Source organism: Phaenicophaeus curvirostris, chromosome 6 (genome assembly GCF_032191515.1).
Source record: "Phaenicophaeus curvirostris isolate KB17595 chromosome 6, BPBGC_Pcur_1.0, whole genome shotgun sequence".
NCBI classification, from domain to species: domain Eukaryota; kingdom Metazoa; phylum Chordata; class Aves; order Cuculiformes; family Cuculidae; genus Phaenicophaeus; species Phaenicophaeus curvirostris.
In genome coordinates this window covers 33,557,164-33,581,820 of record NC_091397.1, presented here as the reverse complement: position 1 = coordinate 33,581,820, position 24,657 = coordinate 33,557,164, and the positions used below count along the sequence as shown (strand labels likewise).

Here is a 24,657-nt window from a genome sequence, read left to right as displayed (position 1 = left end):
TACAACCTCCTTTCAGGTAGTTGTAGAGAGCAATGAGGTCTCCCCTCAGCCTCCTCTTCTCCAGGCTAAACAATCCCAGCTCTCTCAGCCATTCGTCATAAGGCCTGTTCTCCAGCCCCTTCACCAGCTATGTATGCACCTCACAATTCCCTCCTGCAGAATGCCCTCCAAAATCACATTTCTGCAGTTTTCTTCTAAAATGAAAAACAACAGAAGGAAGATATATTGACACTCACCTCTGTCACTTTGTTGATTAAAAGTATTTGTTGTTAAACCTTGCAGATGATCTTCTAACAAAAAAGTTGGCACTGAAGTGCTTACTGCCTCTTTCTTTTTCAGTTGTATTTTTGGGACAGTCTGTCATTCTCTTACCACTCAAAATACCTTAATGCACACAATTCCAATCCGATCTGTCACCAGCATTTAACACACCTGCTGCAGCTTATAAAATTAGAAAACATCAATCCTCCCACAGATACTGCTGGAACTTGCAGAGGCAAACCACATTTTTGTCTTTACCACTACAGAGCCTTTCTTTCTTTCTTGTGACAGTGTAACAGTTGCTGCAGTGGAGTTATTAGCCTGGTTTATCCCAGAAACTTTTCTCCTTTTCAGCTTTAGTACCAAACCCATTTTCATTCCTTTCGTTATACCCTGTCTTTCTCCCTTCCTTCCAACTTTTGCCTTTTTAAGATTATGCATGTGCCAACTGTCACCTAACCTGTTTAGCTCTCCTAAACACTGAGGCAAAAGCTCTTCTGATAAAGAAAGAGATATTTGGAGTTCTGTTGCATCACTGTGTAAAGACCATATGACTTCAAGCCCTTGCAGAGTGACTTCACTTCTGCACGGAGGGGATGACAACCACAGGCTGCCCTCCCAGCGCTCTGGCCCACAGCTGGATGACCAGCACTCTGAACAATGTTATTGGGTTTGTAACACATATCAACTGCAGGGGAAAATAGCTAAAAAAAAATAATAGAAAGCTATTACTCACTCATGCTTAAAAAAGAAAAAGCCAACATAAAAATTCTACTGCTCTCACCAAAATATTTTGAGCTACACCTGAACATGAGTTTCTCTTCTATGCTGAAGAAAATCACAGAAGTCCAAAGGCTTTTACCCACTGCCATCACTACCCACTGTGTCATTGTTTCATACACCAGGCACTCTAAAAAACATATGTTTTCTAACCCACTGTTCCTTATCAGTCTAATTTACTGGCATCCTATTAGCTTTCTCCACTGTAATGGGATAATTTAGTCTAAAGCTGCAAATACCAAATACTGTCCTCATTCAGACAGTCACCCTTCTTTATCCATAGTTCTTATAATGACTAAATGAAGGGGAATAGCTATGTGATTATTTACTATTTCTATTCTTTTTCACATTCCAGACATCTTATACACAGAGACTGAAATAAAGACCTGCTGAAGGAAATACAGAGCAAACTGCACGCACATGCGTAATCTATCTCATACAGGACACCTTATCAACACATTTCCACCAGCCCCGTGATCTGGATACCTTAAATAGGCCGTTCAGCTTAATTTCGAAAGAAAGAAGAAACTTATTCCATCTGAAGTTTCTTAACAACCAGGGAAAGCCAGACAGTTTGAAAATAAAGCAGCTTGTGTAGGTGGGATATCCCTCAAGAGTTACTAGTCCAAGAACAATTTATTGCTATAGGATGAATTTCTTTCCTGGTGTTATCACTTCCAAAGACTATTCTAAATATTTTGATCACTGTGTGGGCACCACAAAGTAATTCCAATAAGCAGTAACAATTTCCAACTATTGCCAATGCTGACTTCAAATCTGAAATCAGAGTAAAAGATGCTCAAACACTATTTATACAGCTAGAAGTTTTTAGTTTTGTTTTATTTTTTAAAAGCACAAGGAATAAAAAAGGGATTATGTCCCAGTCTCTGGAGAACCTGGTTACTGACAAAGTAGCAGCAAGAGTCTCATTCTTGCTCCATCCATTTCAGAGGCTGTCATAACAGTCAGTATCAGGCTGCTGAAAACAGTCAGCCATGGTAGTTTCCCTGCTTGCAACCACCATGGAAAAGTGATGTACCACATAAAGCGTTAATTACATTGAAAGAATTCAGGGAAGTGTATGGAGAGCATGTAATTTCTTAAGATATCTAGAGCTTAATCACTTCCCAATTAAGTCAATAGAAGACCCCAAATCCGTAGAAAAGTTAATCTGGGTCCCTATGTGGCAAGTACAGGACTTACCTATTCCTGTGTCATGGCATTAAGAAGAAAAACTAAACAACACCCACAATTTAGTTTAGTTCATTTCAGTACTTTCTTTATACAGTACACACATTTGTAGTTATTTTAGATAAAAATAATTACTCCAGGACAGATGTATATTTATTCTGAATGTGGTCATGATCAGACTCTCTCACACCAGACAGGTATTTTGGCAGGTATTCTGAAATTGTCCACTGCTCTCTTTTCTCATCTCACTGAAGTTCACTCTTCTAGGTGTATCTTTGCAGTGCGAATCTGTTCTTGAGGTGCTTATACATACACAAGTGCTTTCAAAAAGATAAGTGAGATGGAAAATATTTGCAAATAAAGGCACTGTCTACAGCATACAGAACAAGTTCACTCTGGTATAAGAAACCATCCTACCACTTTACCGTGTGTTTTAGCCTGAACACTCTCAATTTCTTGGACTAATGAGCCAGAGCTGAACGATGTGCTCATACAGGTCCAGAGTTCTACAGAGACACCAAAATCAGCTTGCAGGAAGACTTTAGATTTGCTTGTATGGCATGTCCCACACAGGTAGAGAAGCATCATAAGCAACTCCAGTGGACCTTCATGCATTCTCATTCATTTTAAGATACTCTGTAACCTTGGATCCAATCTACCTTATCGGTTTCACATCCTGCCACATGATCTGATATCATTCTGCTTAATTATTTGGGATCAGTAGCCAAGATAGTCCTGTACTGCCTACGCCATTTCAAACTGCCTTTTGACATCACTGCTCCTTGTATTTTCACTTGTTAGATAAAAGGACCTTTCTTCCCTTGCTTAAAACTCAGAATTCTCTACAACTGACATTCAACATGTTTCCCTGGTATGTTGCCTAAAACTTCTTAAAAATAAACTCTACATGCAAGGCAGAGACAGCAAATCGTCTCTTTTTAAAAATATAACTTAGTCAAGGCATTACAATACATTTTCTCCCCCATTCTGCAAAAATAAAGCCCAGACTGGTACTTAAATAAGGCAGATACTATGTTGCTTGCAGATGACTGTGCACACCCAGGAGCATGATTTTTCTATGAACTATGAGTTGAAGGTGATTTTAGTTCCCCGAACATAAACATATACATGAGCTTTTGTATACATATTATCCACATGCTTGATCAAATTATTTCCAGTAGTGGAACAAAACCAGCACTATGGTATCTCAGGGTTCTAACCTTTTACTGCACATTAATCCTTGTGTCTTCAGTTATGGAACTTGTAGAGCTGCCTGGCAACCTTATCTAGTCCAACTTATTATCTGATGCTCAAGTCTTCATTCAGACAGCTTTTCAACTGGTTCTCCACTTTTTGCTCCATGATTTGTCCTTGTCAGAAGAGACAGAGAGTACTCATCATTTGGCCCTAAAGAGTTAATTTATTGGCTATTCTTATTTATCAACTGTAATAAGTAGCCTTGATCATAGTTTGAGAGCACAGTTCCTAATTCTTGCTAGCCTTTTCTGTGAAAACAACTGTGGCACAAAACACTTCCAAATGAAAAGCTGAAAGAGTCCATTTGTAAAATGGAAAACACTCCTGGAATACAATTACACTTAAAACCAAATCTTAGCAGAAGAACTAGAAAAAAATAGTTCAAAGATAAATGGATTTATATTTTAAAGTTTTACTTCTTGTTATACTCTATAATGCATAAAGTGCCCCATTCACTAGCTACTGGCTTCACTAACACTAAATTTAAACAGATTTGAAGTATAAAATCATCTGTTCTCAAAATAAAGGTGATTGTTTGAATGCAAATTGTTAAAAGTCAGAAGTTCTGGCTTTCATGTATTTATAATAAGTGCAGAATCTACTGAAGAAAGAGAATAGGAAAGAAAACCGAGAAATAAACATCCAGGATATGTTTATGCTCCAACAATCACTAATAAGTTCACTGAAAAAGCATTTTAAAGACAGTAAAACCTAATTTTAATAATTTATCTATGGGTGTTATTTGTATTCAGTCCCATCGTGTACTATTCTGTAATCTGAAGTCAGATAGAGGGACTATATCCACTCTCTCCAGGAATTTTCTAGACTATGAAAAAAAAAAACCCCAGGTGCTATAGCACTAGTAATCCTTCTGTAAAACTCTGAGGGGCAACAGAGCAGATCAGACAATTTCAAGGTCATTTATTAACATTCATTTTAAATCACTGATAGAACATGTATTTCTGCATTTCCAGGCTGAACACCGATATTGGCATTCTTAGTCTTAACAGAGCTGCTTTCAAGTCTAAGACTGTTCTGGCCAAGTTCATTACAAAGTTAATATTTTAATTTTTAAATGACAAGTATTATTGCAGCAAAGACCAAGCCTAGTTTGAGGTTTGTAAGAACTTTGTAGTTTTGCTTTGTTTCAAGCACAGGAAAACGCCCACCCTTCAGCCCACCCAATCACTTGTAAAAAGTAGTGCTCCATAAAAGCAAACATCCTAATCCTTCATTTCTATTGATATTCAGAGATCCAGAAGAAACACAAGCATACATTTCACCCTAACACTACACACACAGCCAGCTTCCCTGGATCCTGAGAATTACTCCTTAGACACAACAAACCAAGGCACCATAAAATGCAGAGCGCTCTTAGGCCAGCTCAGGACTCTCTTCTGAGCTGCTTTTTCCAGCAGTGACTCAATGCACAGATATTTTATCACTACAGAGTCCTAACTTCTAGCATTGGAGTGGCCATAAATGATTTTTACCATGTCATAAAGCCAGAAATCACCCAGATGGTGATGACATTCCTCTACTTACAGTACACTAGGGGCACAGATATAGCTACTTGAAGAAGAAGCTGAAGCAATACAAACTCTCTGATTGAGAGACCTGAGATTAACTGAAAGTGTCCCTATATTCTCCTTTATTCAGCCACTTTTTTTTTTCCTGTTTTTTGGGGTTTTTTTTGTTTTGTTGTTTTGGTTTTTTTTTTTCCCCAGAATTACTGTTCTGGTCAAATCGTGACCCTTTATTTTCCTGGTTAGCCATTATAACTTGGCTTAAGATGCTCTTATCAGGACAGCACAGTTTTATGGGCAGAGTACCTCACTGGCAGTCCAGACACCTAGTTTCTAAGTCAAAACTCTCCATTTGGTTTTGTATTTGGTCATCATTCTCCATCTCCCCAGACTTTTATCCTGACCTTCCCATCTACTCCTTAACAAGATTAGGATTATTCCAGAAAAATAGTCTCACATTTAGGTCTGCTGATGTAGCTAAAACAACAGGGTCCTAATGCTGTCTTTGAAAGTGTGAGGTATCAAAAAAAACCCAAAGCAAAAACACAAACCAAAAATGGAAAATATGTGGATTTATGCCAAACTGTGCTGGTACCTCAAGTGCTAATGGAGCTAAAGTCTGCCTCCACCTAGGACCCTCCACTCCTTATTAAGTTCCTTACTAAATACTGATTCAAGAAGGAATTACACTAATTACCTTTATAGACCTAGATTTTAACAAAGAAGTGACAGAAACTCTGATGAGACCATGTGAACAAGCACATCATTTTAGTCCTTTCTAAGGACTACTGCCTGCATTTCAAGGGTGACTTGAGAATCTGAGATGACTTGATAATTCACAGGATGACTTCAAGCAAACTGAGAACAAAACAAAGATCTAGACTCCCAGGTCTCTGTTTTAACCAGTAGACAATAATCTCACTCATACTCTCAATGAAACCTGGTACACATTCCTCTGCCACTTCTGAGTTCAATTAGTTAATTTCAGGAATCACGTTCAGAAATTCTACCTAACTGTGCTCTTTTTTTTTTTTTAAAAACTCTTTTCCTGTAAAGAAAGCATGGTCCTGTACTAAGGCAGAAACTCACTTCAATGTCTCCTGAAATAAAAGAAACGAGGCATGCATGTATTCATGCACACACACATATATCAGGGATGAAAAGCTAGCTATTTCATAGCCTCTGTAAAAGTACAATAATACTAAGCCTTTTTTCTAATAGAGGACTAAATTTCAGGAGCCACAACAATGGGCAACACTGTCACATCCTATCATTATTAGATATAAGTGTTAATATTATTTTATCATTTCCATCTTGACTACCAACAGCAACCAAATTGCAACATAAAGAGTAACTTAATGTCAACTAACTTCTGCTAATATTTGTAAGTACACCTGATTTTATTTTTAAAAAATGCCCACAATTATCCGCTGTTTGATTTTTCAGGTTGAAGACATGGTAGAAAAGCCCTTATCTGTTTTCTGTTATGGTTTATGGAATATAGTAGTAACTACTACTAGAAGCACCTCCAAATAAACCTAGCTGTAGAACAGCTTTTAACGGCTGGTTGCTACTGTCTCCCTCAAAATGTTATCTCCACTTTGTGTGACCTCCAAAATACAGTACTCCTGCTCCTACTAAAGGTCTCAAGTGAACCCAAGCTATGGCTACGGAACTCCCAGATTTCTCCTTTACAGTATCTGGTGACTAACTGAATAGAAATAAAGCACTACAGTGACTTAGTCAATAGTTTCAGAAGGAAATGTACTCCCGGTCTGGCTTTATACTGCTGTTTAATATCAAGAGGAACCCAGTAGTAAAAAAAAAACACCAATGATTTTCACCTCTCATCATTTCTGTGAGCATTTGATTCAGAGACCAAATAGGCCTGATAATGGCTAGTGATGTTATTGCCCTATTCAGGAAGCATGTCCCAGTACCGGAAGCAAATCTTGGTTTAAATTGAGGACTAAATCTTCGAGTATCTCTTGATATTCAGCTCTTGATATCTCAACTCCTCATTGTTTCTGAAACAAACTTTGAATTATATTTGCAGTGTATTTGAAAATGCAATTGAGTGAAAGTAATTAAATTAAAGTATAAATTTAAAAAGACAAAACTTAGATGATCTTAATATATCTTGAGAATTTCTCATCTGCACTACCTGAAACATACATATTATGAAACTCCAAATGGATTCATCTTTCCAAACACTGAAAGATAAGTTGCTTTGGGTTTTGGTTATTTTTAATATTTGTTGATGTCTGGCTGTTTTCTAAAATAAGCTAGGATTTAAAAGTGGGTCCCAAGTCAGGTATTTCCTAGAGGACTGTGGATAGGGATGGGTTTTCTGAATACTCCTGCAGAATTTGTTAGGATAAACTCAAGATCCTGATTTTGATCTTTAAACGCTGCTACAGTTTTTAGATCAGGCAAAAAGGTCTAGTGTAAAATATTTCCTTCAGCCATTTGACAAATAAAGCAGTGCCTCAGCTTCCAACTTTCTTGGCTTCCAGATCGTAATCCCTCAATTCCATGAGCAGCACCAGCAGCAATGGGAAAGCCATTGCAAATAACCTCGACCTCACAGTTTCAGAGGCCAGTTTTAAGAAAAAAACCAACACATTACTGAAATACATCTTTATATCAACAGTAATAAAGCTAAAACTTCACATTTATAACTATCTCACATCTCCTCAAAACCACATTGAATAGATTTTAAAAACAAGAAAACACCATTGCACTCTTCTAGAATAACTCTATACTCAGAAAATCTCATTCAGTGTTTTCTGCATCAGTGCACTACATTTTGCCTGCATATAAGATAGCTTAAAAACAATATCCAGTTTAATCTGAAGAGTTCAAGCAAAGAATTCCTCTCAACCCTACATTAAGCTACATCAATGGCTAATTACCTTCATAAGCACCCTATTTCTAAATCCAATATGGAACACAGTGAAGTATATATGAATGTCTCACTCTATAATCCTATTAGGGACTCACTTTTCCATGAGTGGAAGGTTATTCAGGGAACAAGACGAAAGATCTCATTTCACATATTGGTATTGCTGGCTGTTGGTCTGCTGCTTCTTTATAATGATATTGACAATGGAGACTGGTTCCTAAGATTAGGGAAATTCATTGTGATTTATAAACAGGCAACTGAACTAGCCAACTAAAGGAAGACAGGGTGGTTGGTGAAGTGGCACTACTAACCCTCACTAACCGCCTAAACACATGCATGAAGCCATCAAACTACACAGACTATGAGTTACCTTTCCACCTTTGACACAAGCAAATATGCAACTATTTTTCCTCATGGAAGTTACGCTAGCTTAGTCTACCTGTTCAAAGATTAAGTCTGTTGCTTCCTTTTCAAGCTTTTGATGCAAAAGAAAGACCTAGAGAATGCACGCAGCATGGGGGAAATCATGATGAGTTAGTGATCTACGTGCAGTTGCAGAGCTACAATCTTGTTGGGATTGAGTATTAGAATGAGGAGATGCAGGTTGTATAGGAAGGACAGAATGGGAAGATAAGGAGGAGTTGTCCTTTATGTGAGAGAGCAGCTACAGTGCATGGAGCTCTGCCTATAAATGGATGAAGCTGGGCAAGCTAACGCCCAAATAGATATGAATCTGGCTAGGGATGTCAAAGATGACATGAAGGGCTTCTATAAGTACACTGGGGACAAATGAAAGACTAGAAAAAAATCTGAGTCCATTGCTTAATGAGACAGGGGTCCTGTTTACATAAAACATGAAAAAGGCTGAGGTACTGAACACCTTCTTTGCCTCAGTCTTTACTATCGAGATCAGCCTCCATGAATCCCAGGCATCAGAGACCAGGGGGAAGGATGGAGCAAGCAACGTGGAAGAGGATCAGGTCAGGGAATACTTAAGCAATACAGATATATATAAATCCACATGCCCAGATGGGATGCACTCACGAGTGCTGAAGGTGCTGGTTGATGTCAGTGCAGGGCCACTACTGATAAACTTTGATCAATCCTGGCAATTGGCAGAAGTGCCCAAAGACTGAAGAAAAGTAAATGTCACTCCTATCTTCAAGAAGGAAGACTCAGCTTCATCTCAATGCCTCAGAAGGTGATGGAGCAGCTAATCCTGCAAACCATTTTCCAGGCACACGAAGGACAAGAAACTCCTTAGAAGTACTCAACATTGAAAAGTTTGTGATATTTCTAAATTTATTCATTGATACCCACAAGTACAAAACTCAGTAAGTGTAAGCTGTACAATTAAGATTTCTATTTTCCACTTCATCTTTTCAACACAAAGCCTAGGATATAGAAGAGTTTGTTATATCCACGTTAAAGAAGTAACATCATCTTGTAAAAACAACACCCTTGTTTCATTCTGACTACATGGCTCATTTAAATCCTTGGGGAAGGAAGGTGGTGTCATCAAAGACAAACTCTATGTAGCAATCTTTGTTCCTTGTAAGTTGCTTCTAAAACTTTTTTTTTGTGGGGTCTGCGCTTGAAATGTAGCAGCTACATCAACTGGAAATGTTTAAAAAAATTTGTTTTTAAAGTTCAAACACACTTGGAGCTTCTTGAAGCTGCCACCCTGCATGCCCAGCTCAGAGAATAATTATATGTAGCAACTGAATTTTTGCACATTGCCTAAATTCACCTCAATTGTGTTTTATATGTGGGAAGTGCTACATTAAAATACCCACCATTTTTCCGTTTCACTGATATACTTTATGCAGTTCAAAGAAAGAAACTGGATGTGTAGCAGAAGTGATGTTCTTATTGACTATAGACAACCCATGTCATGTTATACAGTAAGTCTGATATACTGAAATACTAAACAGAACCACAGAAGACAGTATTTTTTATGACAGGATCATCCTTCCTCTTATACAGCCCACTGCTCCCCACCTTGACCTGAAGATCTTAATGGTGCAAAACCCTGAGTACACGATGGATTTGACATCTCTCTGGAAAACTGCATCTGAGACACAGGTACTAATGATTGTTTTTACAGGTGCCAATACGATGATAGTTTTAGATGCATCTTCACCTTCATACATCCCAAAGCCAGTGACACACAGGTTAATCAATGCCTTAAGATTTAATCAGAAAGTGTTGAGAAAGAAGTTGCCATAGTGCGATACAGATAAGCAATAACCTAACTCTGAAGGGGATAACAGTGCTTCATAGTTATTCAAGGAAATGCACAACAGCATAGGCAAGTCAGACAGAATAAGGCAGAGCAAAAAACCCATAAAGATCAGTATCTCATGTTTAACTCTGATTACCTGCAAATGTTTAGCAATGAAGAATGGTTTAGCAGTAATCCTTATTTCTAAGTGGCAATTGATGCTAACGAAGAAAAAACGGTCCAAGGAAAATAAGCTTTCTAGACTGTAGAGCTAGAGAGAGAAACATAACAGCACAGAGTCCATCCCGTTTTCCTGCCTTTGCTCTGTCCGCAACACTGACAGCTCCCAAAGACAGGCCACTGGAAGGAAAAATTATCATGCTTTTATGGTTACTCTTCCTACTGTTCCTACTCTTCACCTTAAGAAAGAGGGAAAGAAGCATGGAACTCTAGCCCTATATTTTTCTAAGATTTGGAAATGGACTCTTCAAAACAGCAACAATTAGTTCACTTATCTCCAAAGGAAGACACCCCTATTACAGCTCCATATTGCAAGCAGTCCTTTTCCGAGAATGTTATATATATTCCCATTCTAAATGATTTTTCACACTGTCAGAGTAGTGGAAAGACTTTGGTGTCACTGAGAATCAAGCCCAAAATATCCATCAAGTTCTTTATTTATATCTCCTGGGTATAATAACCTCTCTAAAATTAAAGGACTATAGTTTTTAGGTTTTGGTACAACACAATTAGTAATCAGGGCTTTGAATAAAATGAAATTTTAAACTGAAGGTTAAGACGGCATTAAAAAGAATTATTAGCATGTCAGTAGAGTCTGAGCAGACAGCTCTTTAATAACACTGGACAGGGAATTCAAGGGAAAATACTTAAGAGAAATAAATGAATATTATTTCCAGCACAATGATTTCTTTAATGACAAAAATCAAAATTATGTAAGTCCTTTTTCTTATTTCAAAATAATCACTTTGAAGGTACAATATACCTACCCAAAGCAATTAAGATGAGAAGAAAAATAGAGAAAAAGAATACTCCAAGGGCCAAGTATGTAAGACTGAAAGAAGTATGCAGTCAAGGTACAATAATCCATTTTCTGCTGAATTATATTTGTTTAATAGGAACCTAAAGGTGTGCCGAAGAGATGAATGGGTTACAGGAGAAGGTAAATTGAAAGCTTTAAAAGGTTGTTCTTTGGAAAGCATCACCATTATCATAAAGAACTATCTGATGCAAATTAAACAGATTCCTGTTTGATTTCAAGATTCAGTTGTGCATGGCTCTGTGTGCAACTACTAGGAGAAGAGAAATAGAAGATTAAAGAAGGATTATTCCTATAACAGTTAGCAGTGCTTGACAGACTCCAGTCTTGATTTTAGCAGCTGTAGATCTCAGCCATCTAATGTCTTAGAGGTGACAAAGCAAAAAAAAAATTAAGTTAAATTTTACTTTAAGGCTACAGTGTTCCACTCCAGCTCTGGTCTTTACTTTGAAGGACAGGAGGAAACAAAGCTCCTGCTGGTCTCTGCCATACACTTGCCATGAGATGAACCACAAAATATGTGTCAGATTTTCCTGTGTAAACACAATTGTACATAATTTTGTAAGTTCTACCAAACACCTGTCTCATTCATTTGCCCGAAGAGTCAGCTTTATTAATTTATTTGCTTTGATTAAACTATTAATTTATGAATTCTTGCTCAAACCAACTGAAAATACTTAAGACAAGCACAAAGGATCCTTAGTAACCTCAGATTACACAGCACTCCATGGTTCCACTACAAAATTCAGAAACCACGTGAATGCAGAATTTTGCTTCGTAACCCCAGCTCAATGCTTCTGCAGCAGAAACCTGAGATATTTTACCATTTTAAATGCCATTACAGAAAACAAGAACATATTCTCCTTTCAGCCATGTTTCCGCAGCTAGCATGTACATTTATGTTCACCTCTGTACTTGCCTTTGGTCATGTATGATGCCTTGATGCTAATTTTGAACATAATCAGAAAGAAAATTAGACTTCCTATTTTATTACTTATCTCACTTCACAAAGCAAAAAGATTTCTTTTAAGGCCTCACAAGAAGAAGGAAGAGTGTATACTTTGCTTCAGCTCTTGATGAGAAGCATCAGATGCTCCCCTCGTTAACCCTTGCTGGGGGCACAGCAAGTTTTTTTGACGTTGCATCAAAGGCCTAACTCTGATGGATGTACAAAATAAGACACACTGAGAGCAAAGCTTTCAAGAGTAAAAAATACCCATGGGCTTAAGGAAAAAAGGCATCTTAGGCTGAGTGTGTTTTTAAAACTTGTAGCTGAGAATGTAAATTGAAGATAAAGTGGAGAAAATATTGTACTACTTGTCACATTCGTTAAAGTGCTGTGCACAGAGCAAGCAGCCACTTCAGTAACGAACAGATCCTGTTCCTCCACATTTTACTTTCACTGAGAAGAGATGAGTTCAAGTTTATTGTTACCATACCTGTCCTGGTTTCCTTCTGTGATGTGATAGAGACGATTGGCACCTCCATCAGCACAAGCTCTCAGTGCAGCTGCAAGTGAAGAAATGGAGCATCAATGTATTGGCACTATAAACAAAACCCCACAAACAGTAATTCCATTACAGACACTTCTGTGTAAACTCAGTATTCATTGCAGAGTAGGGAATAAACTTGAGATCTCATAAAGCTTTTAGCTTCCTATAGTTGACTCAGAGCCTTATTTCTCTAAGTAGACATTTGAACTTGTTTTATCAGACTAGTGTCAATCTTCATCTAACTGTGCTACTGGACTTTACAAATAGTTTATTTCTATCTATCCTAAACTACTGCTAAGTCAGCTTAAACTACATGGGGTGCAAGTGCTCAAAACTTGAGAAGGGTCCATCCTCACGTATGTCTGAACAAGTGGGAACTTGTACCTTGGACCTAATTTCTTGTCACTCAGACAAAAAGGTTCACAATGGTGGCTCTATAATGACCTGAATGAAAACTGGGGGGAAAAGTTAGGCACAACAATACCTGTTTTCTCCTTTTTTCCCCTTCTATGACAAAAAATATAATACAATTCCTATACTGTTCCACAGATTGTTTGAATCACCTGATATAAGGCGGATGGGTTAGGTCTTGGCTTTAAATCTTGAATTATCCTGGTACAAAAGGAACAAGCCCACAATAATTTTCAGTGCTCCCACAGAATCTGAGGAACGCAAAGGGCATGTGGCACTAATTCCAATTGATTTAAGGAAGAACAGACATGCTGTACTCTTGCGATCCCTTTGTTTATACAGACCTAAGTCAGAGAAAAGAGAGAAGTCTAACATTATTATTACCAAATCAGATATAAATCAGTATATTTTATTCATAAGCTTCCCTATTAATCATCATTTAACTACCACGAGATTTTTTAAGTATGATAAGCTATTAAAGACTGAAAATGACTATCTTGTCTTAGCAGTCTTTATCAGTTTTGCTCTGAGATGCACAAGTCAGATAACTGCATCAGATAAGACAAAAGATGCTGTCATTTTTGTGCTACAGCAGAGCGTTCCTTCCAGGTCTGCAGCCAAACTGGTAGATGTGGGAGGGCTGAAAGTCAGAGGACAGGGGGAGGAGGGGAAAGGGAAAAAGAGGAGAGACAAAGAAAAGGAACAGCCTGCCCAACTTTCGGAAAAAAGGTATAAACAATCAGATCAAGCACTTCCTGCTGCTGAGAATCCAATTTTCAGCTAAAGTTATTTTGCTTTGGTGTTTATTTTTCAGTCAGAACCACCTCTCAGCAGTGATACAAACCTACATTTTCCTTCTTGGCACTCATTAGGTGGGCAATCCGCATCTCCCCTTAGCTTCGCCATCAAACTGGCCAGTCTATACAAATTAGGACAACAAAGTTCTTTTCTATATCTGCTCTTATCTTGAAACCATTCTTTCTTATCTGGCTGCTGAACTCCCACAAGGTAAGTTCTGTGTGAGTATATCTACCAGGCACATGACCTTAGCTGACATTGGAAAAAAGGAAGAAGGCAAGGCAGCACACAAGCTACCAGTTCATCACAGGCAGCTTTGGGTACAGCAGCTTTTTTTCCTGCAGAATAGGAGAACTACCACTGCATTCCTCAGTATCTCTTCTAGCACTGCTCCTGCTCCAGTGACCCTTCTTCACTCCTGTCTATAGTATTACAGTATCCACTATGGCAAGCACTACCCTTCTCAGCCTTGTTGCTCAGACCGTGGTCGGTTCTGTCTCCTTATTGTACTTCACTTACTCCTTCCATCCACCATCCCAATCCGTATTAAAAAGCCACGGTCAAGCAGATTTGATCCTGACAAATCTCATTAGCTGAGATAATTTCTAAATTATGGAAGCTGGCCAGCCACTTACCATGCTGATTCACTGCTTCAGGCTCTTGCCAGGTTCCTCACCCATCCTGATGAACATAAACATCACACAACAAAAAGAACAACCTTTCAAGCCCACTGTGTTTGACTGGAAGCTTTTAACTTCTCACAACCAAAACTTGATTAATGTAAGCTCTTTCACCTCGGCATATTCGTTAACTTCTCTCACAGAGTTTAGCTCACATAGAATTTAGTAATGGTCCATTGCAAGAACAGTGTTTAATAAGTGTCCTTAAATTAGCTATTTGGGCTATCAGTTTATTTAGCAGATGTAAGGCATCTAAGCAAGGCCTAGGACCTAAGCAATTACTGAATCTTTTCTCTCCCCTTGAGCTACAAAAGCAATTCACCGGTTGAGACACTCTTTATAACCAAAATTCTAAGAACATTGCAGAAACATTACTCTCTGACTTTGGGTATAGAACCTACCTATAGGATCCTTGCCAGGTAAATGAGAGCCCCAGCTTTTTCCTTCTACGAACAGTGATTTTCACATCTACTCTCCCACAATGTAAACAAATAAGTGGTTTCTGACTTTGGAGGTAAAAATAAAGAAGAGAGGAGATACAGAAAAAGAGAGATGAGAGAGCCTATTATTGTAAGACAGTCAGAGCCTTAACTGTTATAAATTATTTCAAAGGACTTACCACAGGTTACGCCTGGCTTACTACTCCAGCTGATCTTACTTTTTTAAAAGCACATGAACAAAAAACCAAACCAAACCAAAGTATTACAGAATAAATCAGTCTTCAATTAATGCGGTACATGTAAACTACCAATATTCTTCTGAAGGCCTAAAGCTGCCTAAGCAGCATGTCTATCACACTTGCATGCTGTTCACATGGATATGCAGTTACTATCTGACATCTCAAATGAAAATAGCTGCCTTATACAACTGTAATTAAAAGCTGCCCCTCCATATTTATTCTTACAAACAAGAATAAATAATAATTAAAAAAATTAAACTTCAGCAGCTTTGTAAAGTTATTTAAAGAAACTATTTATGAGGTACTGATCCTTTACTAAGAAGTTAATAACTTACACTGGAATGAACCAAAGCCTCAGGTGTTTTAAGTAAGTAGCACATAATTAACTGATTGGCTGGAGGCTAGTAAATCATATTATTTCTACAGCGATGAACCAAGCCTTTCTTACCTGGAAGAAAATGTATCATTATTATCTGTAAGTGTTTAAGGAGATAGTCAGCAACTTTAAGCTTACAATGCAGATGGAAAATTCTCTATGAAAGATAATAGGAACTGATTTTATACAGTGCCTTTTATATTAGAGACAAAATTGCTTTACAAACAACAATTTGGCCAAGGTGCAGCACAGCAAGGATGCAGGCAAATCTAGCAGTCTCTAGGCACTGTGCAACAGCTCACACAAAACCTCATTAATTATTTCAGCTGAAGCTAAAGGACTAGAACATGACTGGGGCTTTGTTTTGCTTGTCATCCTGAAAACAGAAAGACCTCCCTCCATTAAGTTTACAACTTAAACAGATGAAAAAAATAAATGAAAAGGTGGAAACTGACACAGAGAGATGGAGTGCTAATGGTTACATGTGGGTCAAAGGCAACTTATCTTCCACAGTGACCGAAACGGATGGTGGGACATGCAGAGGGAAGAATAATTTAAGCGGGCAGCCAGAACACAGATAGTCTTGCACATACCTTCTCTTCTGACCCAAAAGTTACTTTCCCATTATTGGAGACCCCTCAAATTTGCCAGCTGCACTTCACATGAAAGCACTCTTTAGCTTATGTATGCATACATCAGAAAGAAGTAAGTCAGTAAAGACATCCTCTAAAGGCTTTTAGTTAAACCTGCCTCTGTGAACTGAGTCAGACTAATGAATGGTCATACAAATAGCTCACTGAGCTTTGATGGATCAGGAAGACCAACACCTCCAGCAAAGATGCTGTGATATCACAGAATTACAGAATCATTTGGGTTGGAAAAGACCTTTAAGATCATTGAGTCCAACCATTAACTTAAAACTGCCAAGCCTACCACTAAACTATGTCACTAAGCACTAGGTCTACATGTCTTTTACATACCTTCAGGAATTGTGACTCAACCACTTCCCTGGGCAGCCTGTTCCAGTGCTTGACAACCCTTTTGGTGAAGTAACATTTCCTAATATCCAATCTAAACCTCCCCTGGTGCAACATGAGGTCATATTGCCTGTTTTGTGGGAGAAGAAACAAATATCTGCTTCACTACAACCTCCTTTCAGGTAGTTGTAGACAGGGATAAGGTCTCCCTTCAGCCTCATCTTCTCCAGGCTAAACAATCCCAGTTCTCTCATTGGCTCTTTACAAGGCTTGTGCTGCAGCCCCCTCATCAGCTTTGTTGTCCTTCTTTGGACACACCCTAGCACTTCAATGTCTTTCCTGTACTTAGGGGCCCAAAACTGAATACAGTTTTCAAGGTGCGGCCTCACTGGTGCCGAGTACGGGGGGACAATAACTTCCCTACTCCTGCTGGCCATACTATTTCTGTTACAAGCCAGATGCTATTGGCTTTCTTGGCCACTTGGACAAACTACTGGCTTGTATTCAGGTGGCTATCAACTGACACACCCAGCTCTCTTCTGCTGGGCACCTTTCCAGCCATTTGTTCCTGTAGTATTAAACAGGGTTGTTGTGACCCAAGTGCAGGACCTGGAACTTGGGTCTTGTTGAACCCCATACAGTTGGCTTCAGCCCCATTATCCAGCCTGTTCAGAACCCTCTGCAGACCATTCCTTCCCTCAAACAGATCAACACTCCTGCACAACGTGGTGTCATCTGGAAACTTACTGAGGGTGCACTCGATGCTTTCATCAAGACCATTGATAAATATATTAAACAGAACTGGATCCAATAATGAGCTTAGGGGAAGACAGCCTGTGACCAGCCGCCAACTGGATTTAACTCCATTTGCCACAAACCTTCAGTCTTGACCATCAAGCCAGCTTTTATCCAGTGAAGAGTACACCTGTCCAAGACATAAGCAGCCAGTTTCTCCAGGAGAACGCTGTAGGAGACAATGTCAAAGGCTTTCCTAAAGCCCAGCTAAACAAGATCCACAGCCTTTCCCTCACCCAGTAAGCAGGTCACCTTGTCAAAGTCAGGCTGACAGGCCTGTAATTCCCTGCATTCAACTTACGGCTTTTCTTGTTGATGGGTATCACATTTGCTAATCTCCAGTCAACTGGTACCTCCCCAGTTAGCCAGGACTGCTGATAAATGATGGAAAGTGTTTTCATAAGTGCTTCCACCAGCTTCCTCAGTACTCTCAGGTGGATTTTAACCAGTCCCATAGGCTTGTGAATGCCTAGGTGGTGTAGCTGTAAGCAACCGGGAGCAGAAGAGACCCATGCCCTTGTGGCCACTCTGCTCAGCTGCAGAGCCCCAAGGTACTGTTTCATGGTTCTATTAGAAGAGATGACACTAAACCCACAAGGGCGAAGGCGCACTGAAGCACCAGCTCAGTGCGTGAATCTGCACTCCATAACATTACCACAAATTACAATCTCTCCAACCTGAATATTCTATGTTAAGCTCTACTCCTCAGAAATAGCTCCGTCTCCCAAATTACCACCTTTTATTCTTCCTTCCTTTCTGACATAATTTGAGCGTCATTCAGTGAACTAGGGAATGGAAACATAACAAAAAAAAAATCAACTGTTTCCTTGTGCTGCTTAGTGGTGAACTCAATGCCAGTGACAATAATCGTTACCAAAGTTACTGGGAGCAGCACATGTTCAGTACGGTAGCATTTGAAATTATGGCAAGAGTAAATACCCTTCAGCTGAAGGGTATGCCATCTATGCTAAGGAAGAGTTACATCAAGAGGGTACTATCAGCCCCTGATATCTCTAAAAGAGTTTCTCATAGGCAATGTGAATGAAGAAATCAAACTCTTTCTGAGTAACTTCCTTCATTTTAAATAGTGTCTCTTCTGCAAGGAACCAGAGAACTATTTCCCTTTAATGACTGAAGTTGAGAGGCTAACTTTAGGGCTAATTACTTGTGGATGTGTTTTTATAAAAAACATTCTAACACAACAAAAATAATTAAAACTATTTATATTATAGTTATATGTACTGTTTTGGGAAATATAGTTTCCTGTGACTGTGAGACAGTATATGAACAGCATATCTAACACAAAAAGGAAGGTCTTGGCTTTGACCTAATTAGTCCTGAAGCTTTTTGCAGAATAGAAGCAAGTATTTTATCATGTCTTCAATAGCCCTGCAAATTCAGGCAAGGAAAAAGACTCTATAGAACAGATTCAGCTCTTCCAGACTGAGTAAGATGAGGGCATAAAAAGGGAATACATTTATACAGTGCCAATACCTGCGGAAGAAAAGCATAACTTTATTATTCCCATTATTATACCCATTCTATTATTTCTTGCAATTAGCATTTTTATTTTTGGTTTGTTTTTTTTTTTCAATCAGATCTTAAAATTAATCCATGGGTTTTGCCTAAATTCAGTTTTATGACATCTCCCCTTAAACTGCCTTAGTATATCCCCTCTATTCCTTCTCTAATTTTACACAACTTCTAGGTATGCGATCCATTTCCCTCATTCATTTATTGATTCAGTAACCTGGTAACCATAATTAACCTGCCAGCATAATCTACACATAAAAGAACCCTGTTTAATTAATGACTTGAAGTGCTGGTAGTAATACGTATGTGATAATATACGGTAGATATACAGAAAATTGCTTTGCTTGCTTGATATAGTTGGCTAACACATTTTGGTCTCAGCATTAATAAGAAGTACCAGTTACCAGCAAAAAAGATGCATAATCTGTATTTATATGCTTCCTCTTTTTTTCCTTTGTCCTGCAGAAACTGCAAAAAACATGTTTACCAAATGCACGGCTTCGTGTGGCTGCAGACTGCTAGCTATGGGATATATCTGCATTTCAAACTATTCCCTCCCAACCATGTGCTTCTACCTGTGTTAGCAGGTCTGAATGCAACTGCTATGATATACCAAGTACAGTGCACTGCAGACATCTCTCTTCTGGTCACCTGCAGCTCTGTTTAGCAAATCAGCTGTCAGGCCATAATAGTTTTCTGCTTTGCAGTTGGACACTGGTCTTGCTAAGAGGCTTTTAAAACTATTTCAAACAAATAGGTCTATGCTTAACTTGTCTAAAACTGAAAGGACTTAACTTGTCACCATTATTTTAGTACTGAAGCAGTGCATAGGGCTTTAAATAAGCATGATGGAGAGCGTCACTCACTCTCAAGATGTTCTGTGGTTCCAAATGAAATTCAAGAGATACACAGGTGCTTTGTAAGCTGCTGCTATAAGTGCACATTGACACTTCTGTAATCAGCTGTAGCAAGAGCAGTCAGCCCTCTGTAGCAGTACTCAGCACTTTCTAGGATAGAGCCCATTCTTAGGAATTTCACCCAAAGCTCTTCTTTTTTTTTGCTCTGTTTTTTTTCTGCCATTGGCAATTTGCAATTTTTCATGCTTATTTCCAGCCTGGGAACAAATTTTAGTTTTACAAATGCTGCAAAGAAAACATTGTTTGTTATTCTTAATTCATTTGTATACCCCAAAAAACCCCATCAACTACAAATGTCTCATACCTGACTTCTATATCACCTGTATCACACAAAGAACATAGGACTCCAGCAGTCCTCAAGCAAATGGATCACCAACACTGAAGCTGGCAGCGTGTTTCCATATGGACTGGATTACGAATCTCAGATGAGAAACTACTGTACATCTAGTAAGGTAATTGTGTTTCCTACAGAACTGCTATGCTTCTTTAATCACTCTGCTTTGAGTGGTAAGCATCACAGAGATCTCAGCTAAGCAGAAGCAGGATTTCTTAAGCAATTAAATATGAGAATACAAGGAAGGAACCAATGTGCTGATGAATTAGGAAACATTACTCTTTTCTCTGAGCATTGAATCAATATTGAGCAAAAGCCACACACATAACACATCTCTCTAAAAAGTTCACACAGAAATGAAACACAGGGAAAATAAAATTATTTCTTCCACAGTAAAAGCAGTTACACAGTCAACAAAACAAAGACTTACTTAAAAAATTCTAAACAATTTAAAATCTTAATGCTCACTTTGGAAAAAAAAAGGAATTAAAGAATATATGAATCCTTTTTAAAATGAATTCTTAAGCAGTAAAAAGCACAACTGCCAGCAAAAAGACCAGAGCATCAGTAAATATAGTAGAAGTATTGTGCTGCCAGAGGCAGGAGAGCAACTGTGTTTTCACTAGCCTGAGCTTCTGGACTGTCTTCAGGTACACTTCCACATAGCGTTCATTACAATGATTCATATTCAAGGCTGCTTGGTTTGGAGTAATCTCTTGGCAGGTGTTAGATTTACTATTCCTACAACCCTCACTTAGGATATGACTTTCTCTTCTCTTTCCTGTCACTCCTCTCCCATTCTGTCAAATCTAGCACTCGCGCACTGCCTCTGTCCTTTGCTATAACCAGCTCCGCAAGCAGGAGCAGCCCCATGCTCTGTCACAACTAAAACCAGCAGAAAAGATGCCAAACATAAAACAAAGTACTTGTTGCTAACGTTTCAGCTAAAATATAAGTGACCTTTTCATGACAAGGCTACATGGTTTGAGGCCACTCAGGGAAGAATCAGGAATAAGTCTATTCTTTTCATTTCCTCTTTTTTTTTTTTTTATTCTATGTTCAAAAAATGACAGCTAAAGAAATAATGTAACATTTAATCAGCTTTTCTTTTTGCCTTGAACACACATCTATTATTATTAGGTAACAGCAAAAAAACACTGATTAGGGCACACAAATACGCACACACATAAGAAGGTAAAAATGCATTGAAGTGCATAATGTTAATCCTGACTTTTTCCCTGACAAAGTATTTGTTTTGAATGTCTTCAAAGAATAATTTGTTAAATCAAATATCCTTACAAATCAAACAAACTGCTGAAACATAGGTGGGAGATGCAACTTGTGCCTTAAATCCTGTCTTTTCCAGAGTGAGAAGAAATCCAAGCTCCCTACAATCATCCCCTTGCATCTTATTGACATTTGGTCTCCGACACCAGGTATTCCCCAGAGATTCACAAGCACTTCTTGCAGTACCACATGCTGGATATGCTGGCCCTGGGGCTAGGCTGGATCCTGGTTTGCAGACTAACACACAAGCGCCCTATAGCTTGTCTTGGACTGCGGCTCTTCCCCAGAGAACTTGCAATTAGTAACCAAAATCTCTCATCCAAACATTGCCTATGTAACCCCGGGTCACTCATGAAAGATTTGCTGAGTCTCAAGTGTCAAACCCCGACAGACAACATGCCGGCTATCCTTCATAATACATCCCATCAGGTTGCCTTTCAAATACCATCTTCTTTCACTGCTTTGTAAGCACAACGCACCTCACTAACAAAACTTTACTACAACCTCTCTACTGGTGTCCTATATCTAAAACAAACACATACATCAAAACATAATTGAAGGTAAAGTAACTGAAAGAGTGTGCAGCTAGCTTTTCTCTGCATCCATTACCTGATTATCCAGTGAAATGGAGAGGCCTCAACATCAATTTTATTTCTGAAGTTTTTGAATTATATTGTTTAATAATTCAGTGCCACATGTACTGATTTCAAGGTTTGAATGCAACTTTTTATTTCTTCATTTCATATTTTCCATTGCTGCAACATTGATTTCTGACATGAGGAAGACAAACAGCTACATACATGATGGAATACTCCAACTGCATGCAATTTTAACTGCTAGTCAGCGTGCTTATCAGGTAAACTTTAGTAGCAAGCCGATTCTATTCCAACTTGGAAAAAAATGCCACAAAAAAAAATCACCTTTATTAGCATTAAAACATACACATTTGCACAAAGGATCAGACTGTAATGCGGAAAAGTGCTCTTCTTTTGATCTGGCTTTGATGAGTCAGTGCCAGCAGCAGTTTCCATGCAATCTTTGCTCCCTGCCCCATGGTGAGCAGGAGGTGGGCAATATGCAGAAAAGGGTGATCAGCTTTGACAAGGTAGCACAGAAGGAGAAATAATCTCTTAGTCCTATTGGCCACTGGCGAAACTATATTTCTCATCACAGCCAGAGTCAGTGCTATTGTTTCTTCTGCTTCGCCTGAATAATATGCATTAACAATTCAAGCCAACCCGCAACTGTAAAGCAATGAGCATGATAAGTTCATATTCATGTCTATGATTAAATATTTTCAGCTAACACATTTATATTTCAAATTTTCTTTGCCTAAATTGGATTTGCAGTAGCCTGCAACTCATCAAAAAATTAATCACACACTTATTTTAAATAGCACAAAATATATTAATCCTCATGTTACTAAAACACACACCGTCCCTTAGCAGCCCAGAATAGATTTCCACACAACAATTTTATATCAGTCTAACAAAAACTTTTGCGTATCAATGAAATATCAGAACTCATAAAAGTCACAAACTCCCATTTTGTTAAAAGACAACTAGACAATTACAATGCATAAATTTCTGAACCAATCAAACTTGCATTGACATATTCTTGAAAAATTACTCCAACCTACTCAAAGGAATAGCCTTGGACTAAAAGTTTTTTGGAAGTAAGTATCAAAAAGAGGGACAAACGAGTAACTAGAGAAGGACAAATTAAGATGATAAATACAATTTCCTAATGCATGTAGAACTGTTCTTCATAACATATTTTCTAATGTCTTGATAATATACAGCTAGCCTACATTTACGCTACACAGTCTTGCATATTGATCATTTCCCCTACCCTTAAAAGATAAATTGTTCAACAGATTTTCAAGGAAACAATCAGAGAATCATAGAATGATTTGGGTTGGAAGGGACCTTAAACATCACCCCTTTCCACCCCCTCAACCATAGGCAGGGACACCTTCCACTGCATCAGGTTGCTGAAAGCCCCATCCAACCTGGCCCCGAACAACTCCAGGGACAGGGCTTCCATGTCGTCTCGGAAAATCTGTTCCAGTGCCTCACCAACCTCACAGGAAAAAAATTCTTCCTACTATCTAATCTAAATCTCTTCTCTTTCAACTTCAAAACATTGCTTCTCATCCTATCACTGCATCCCCTGATAAAGAGCCCTTCCCCAGCTTTCTTGTAGGACCTCTTCAGGTACCAGAAGGATGCTATAAGGTCTCCCTGGAGCCTCCTCTGATCATCTTCGTGGCCCTCTCCTGGACTCACTCTAACAGATCCATGTCCTTCCTGTGCTAAGAACTCCAGAACTAAACACAGTACTTCAGGTCAGGTCTCTCAAGAGCTGAGCAGAGGCAGAGAATCACCTCCCTCGCCCTGCTGATTACTTCTTCAATGCAGCCCAAGATACAGTTGGCTTGCTGGGCTGCAAGCACACATAGCGAGCTCGTGTTGAGCTTCTCATCTACCAGCACCTGCACGTCTTAGGCACTTCCTTTTGGCTAAATTTTCCAAGGTCAAGAAAGAAGGTCAGTTAGTATAACCTGGCATACAGACATAAAAGATGGTATAATTTCATCAAACTTCTTTCTTTTGTTATTTATACTTAAAAGTAGAAAAACATATAAGGAGGGAAAAATATGGCATTTGCATTCTTAAAACAATATAAAAGGTGTAAATCAACATTTTGAAAAGAAATAATCACCACCAACAATTATTTTTTGAAAGTTTTTAGTTATCCTGACAAATGGTATGTTTAATCATCACAAGACACAAAGAAAACTTATTTAGACAGGCAAAGTCAGCTACAAACCAGATTAGAGATTGTAAGCCTGAGTACATCTGAATTGTCTTACATGATGCAAATGCAAATCCAATACTGTTCTCCTTGGGAGAAAAAAAAATCAACATCTACACAAACTGGCTGGTTATGAATGAAGATGGTATAGTTTCCCAGTTCATAAAAGTGATGATGAAACAAGTGCATTGATTTCAAAACCTCTCTTTAATGAGTCTGTAAGAGAACCTTAAGATGAAATTTCTAAGCAAAATTATTTATAGGAGGCAATCTAGAGTTTCCTGAACAAAACTGAGTGTGTATTCTCAAGGGGAATAAACTTCGGTGTAACAACTCTCCTCATAGCAAGGCTGCAAACA

At 38.5% G+C, this 24,657-nt stretch overlaps 1 protein-coding gene across 3 annotated transcripts in view; it reads right to left on the bottom strand.

Moving 5' to 3' along the window:
* TPK1 (thiamin pyrophosphokinase 1) overlaps nt 1-24,657 on the bottom strand; it is a 293,667-nt gene that overhangs the window by 164,866 nt on the left and 104,144 nt on the right. For 2 of the 3 annotated variants that reach the window (XM_069859754.1, XM_069859753.1), the window contains exon 3: nt 12,641-12,710. The exons of the other annotated variant lie outside the window; for it this stretch is intronic. In XM_069859754.1, coding sequence (XP_069715855.1) covers nt 12,641-12,710 — 70 coding nt within the window. The remainder of the gene's footprint in view (nt 1-12,640; nt 12,711-24,657) is intronic. 3 annotated transcript variants of the gene reach the window in all.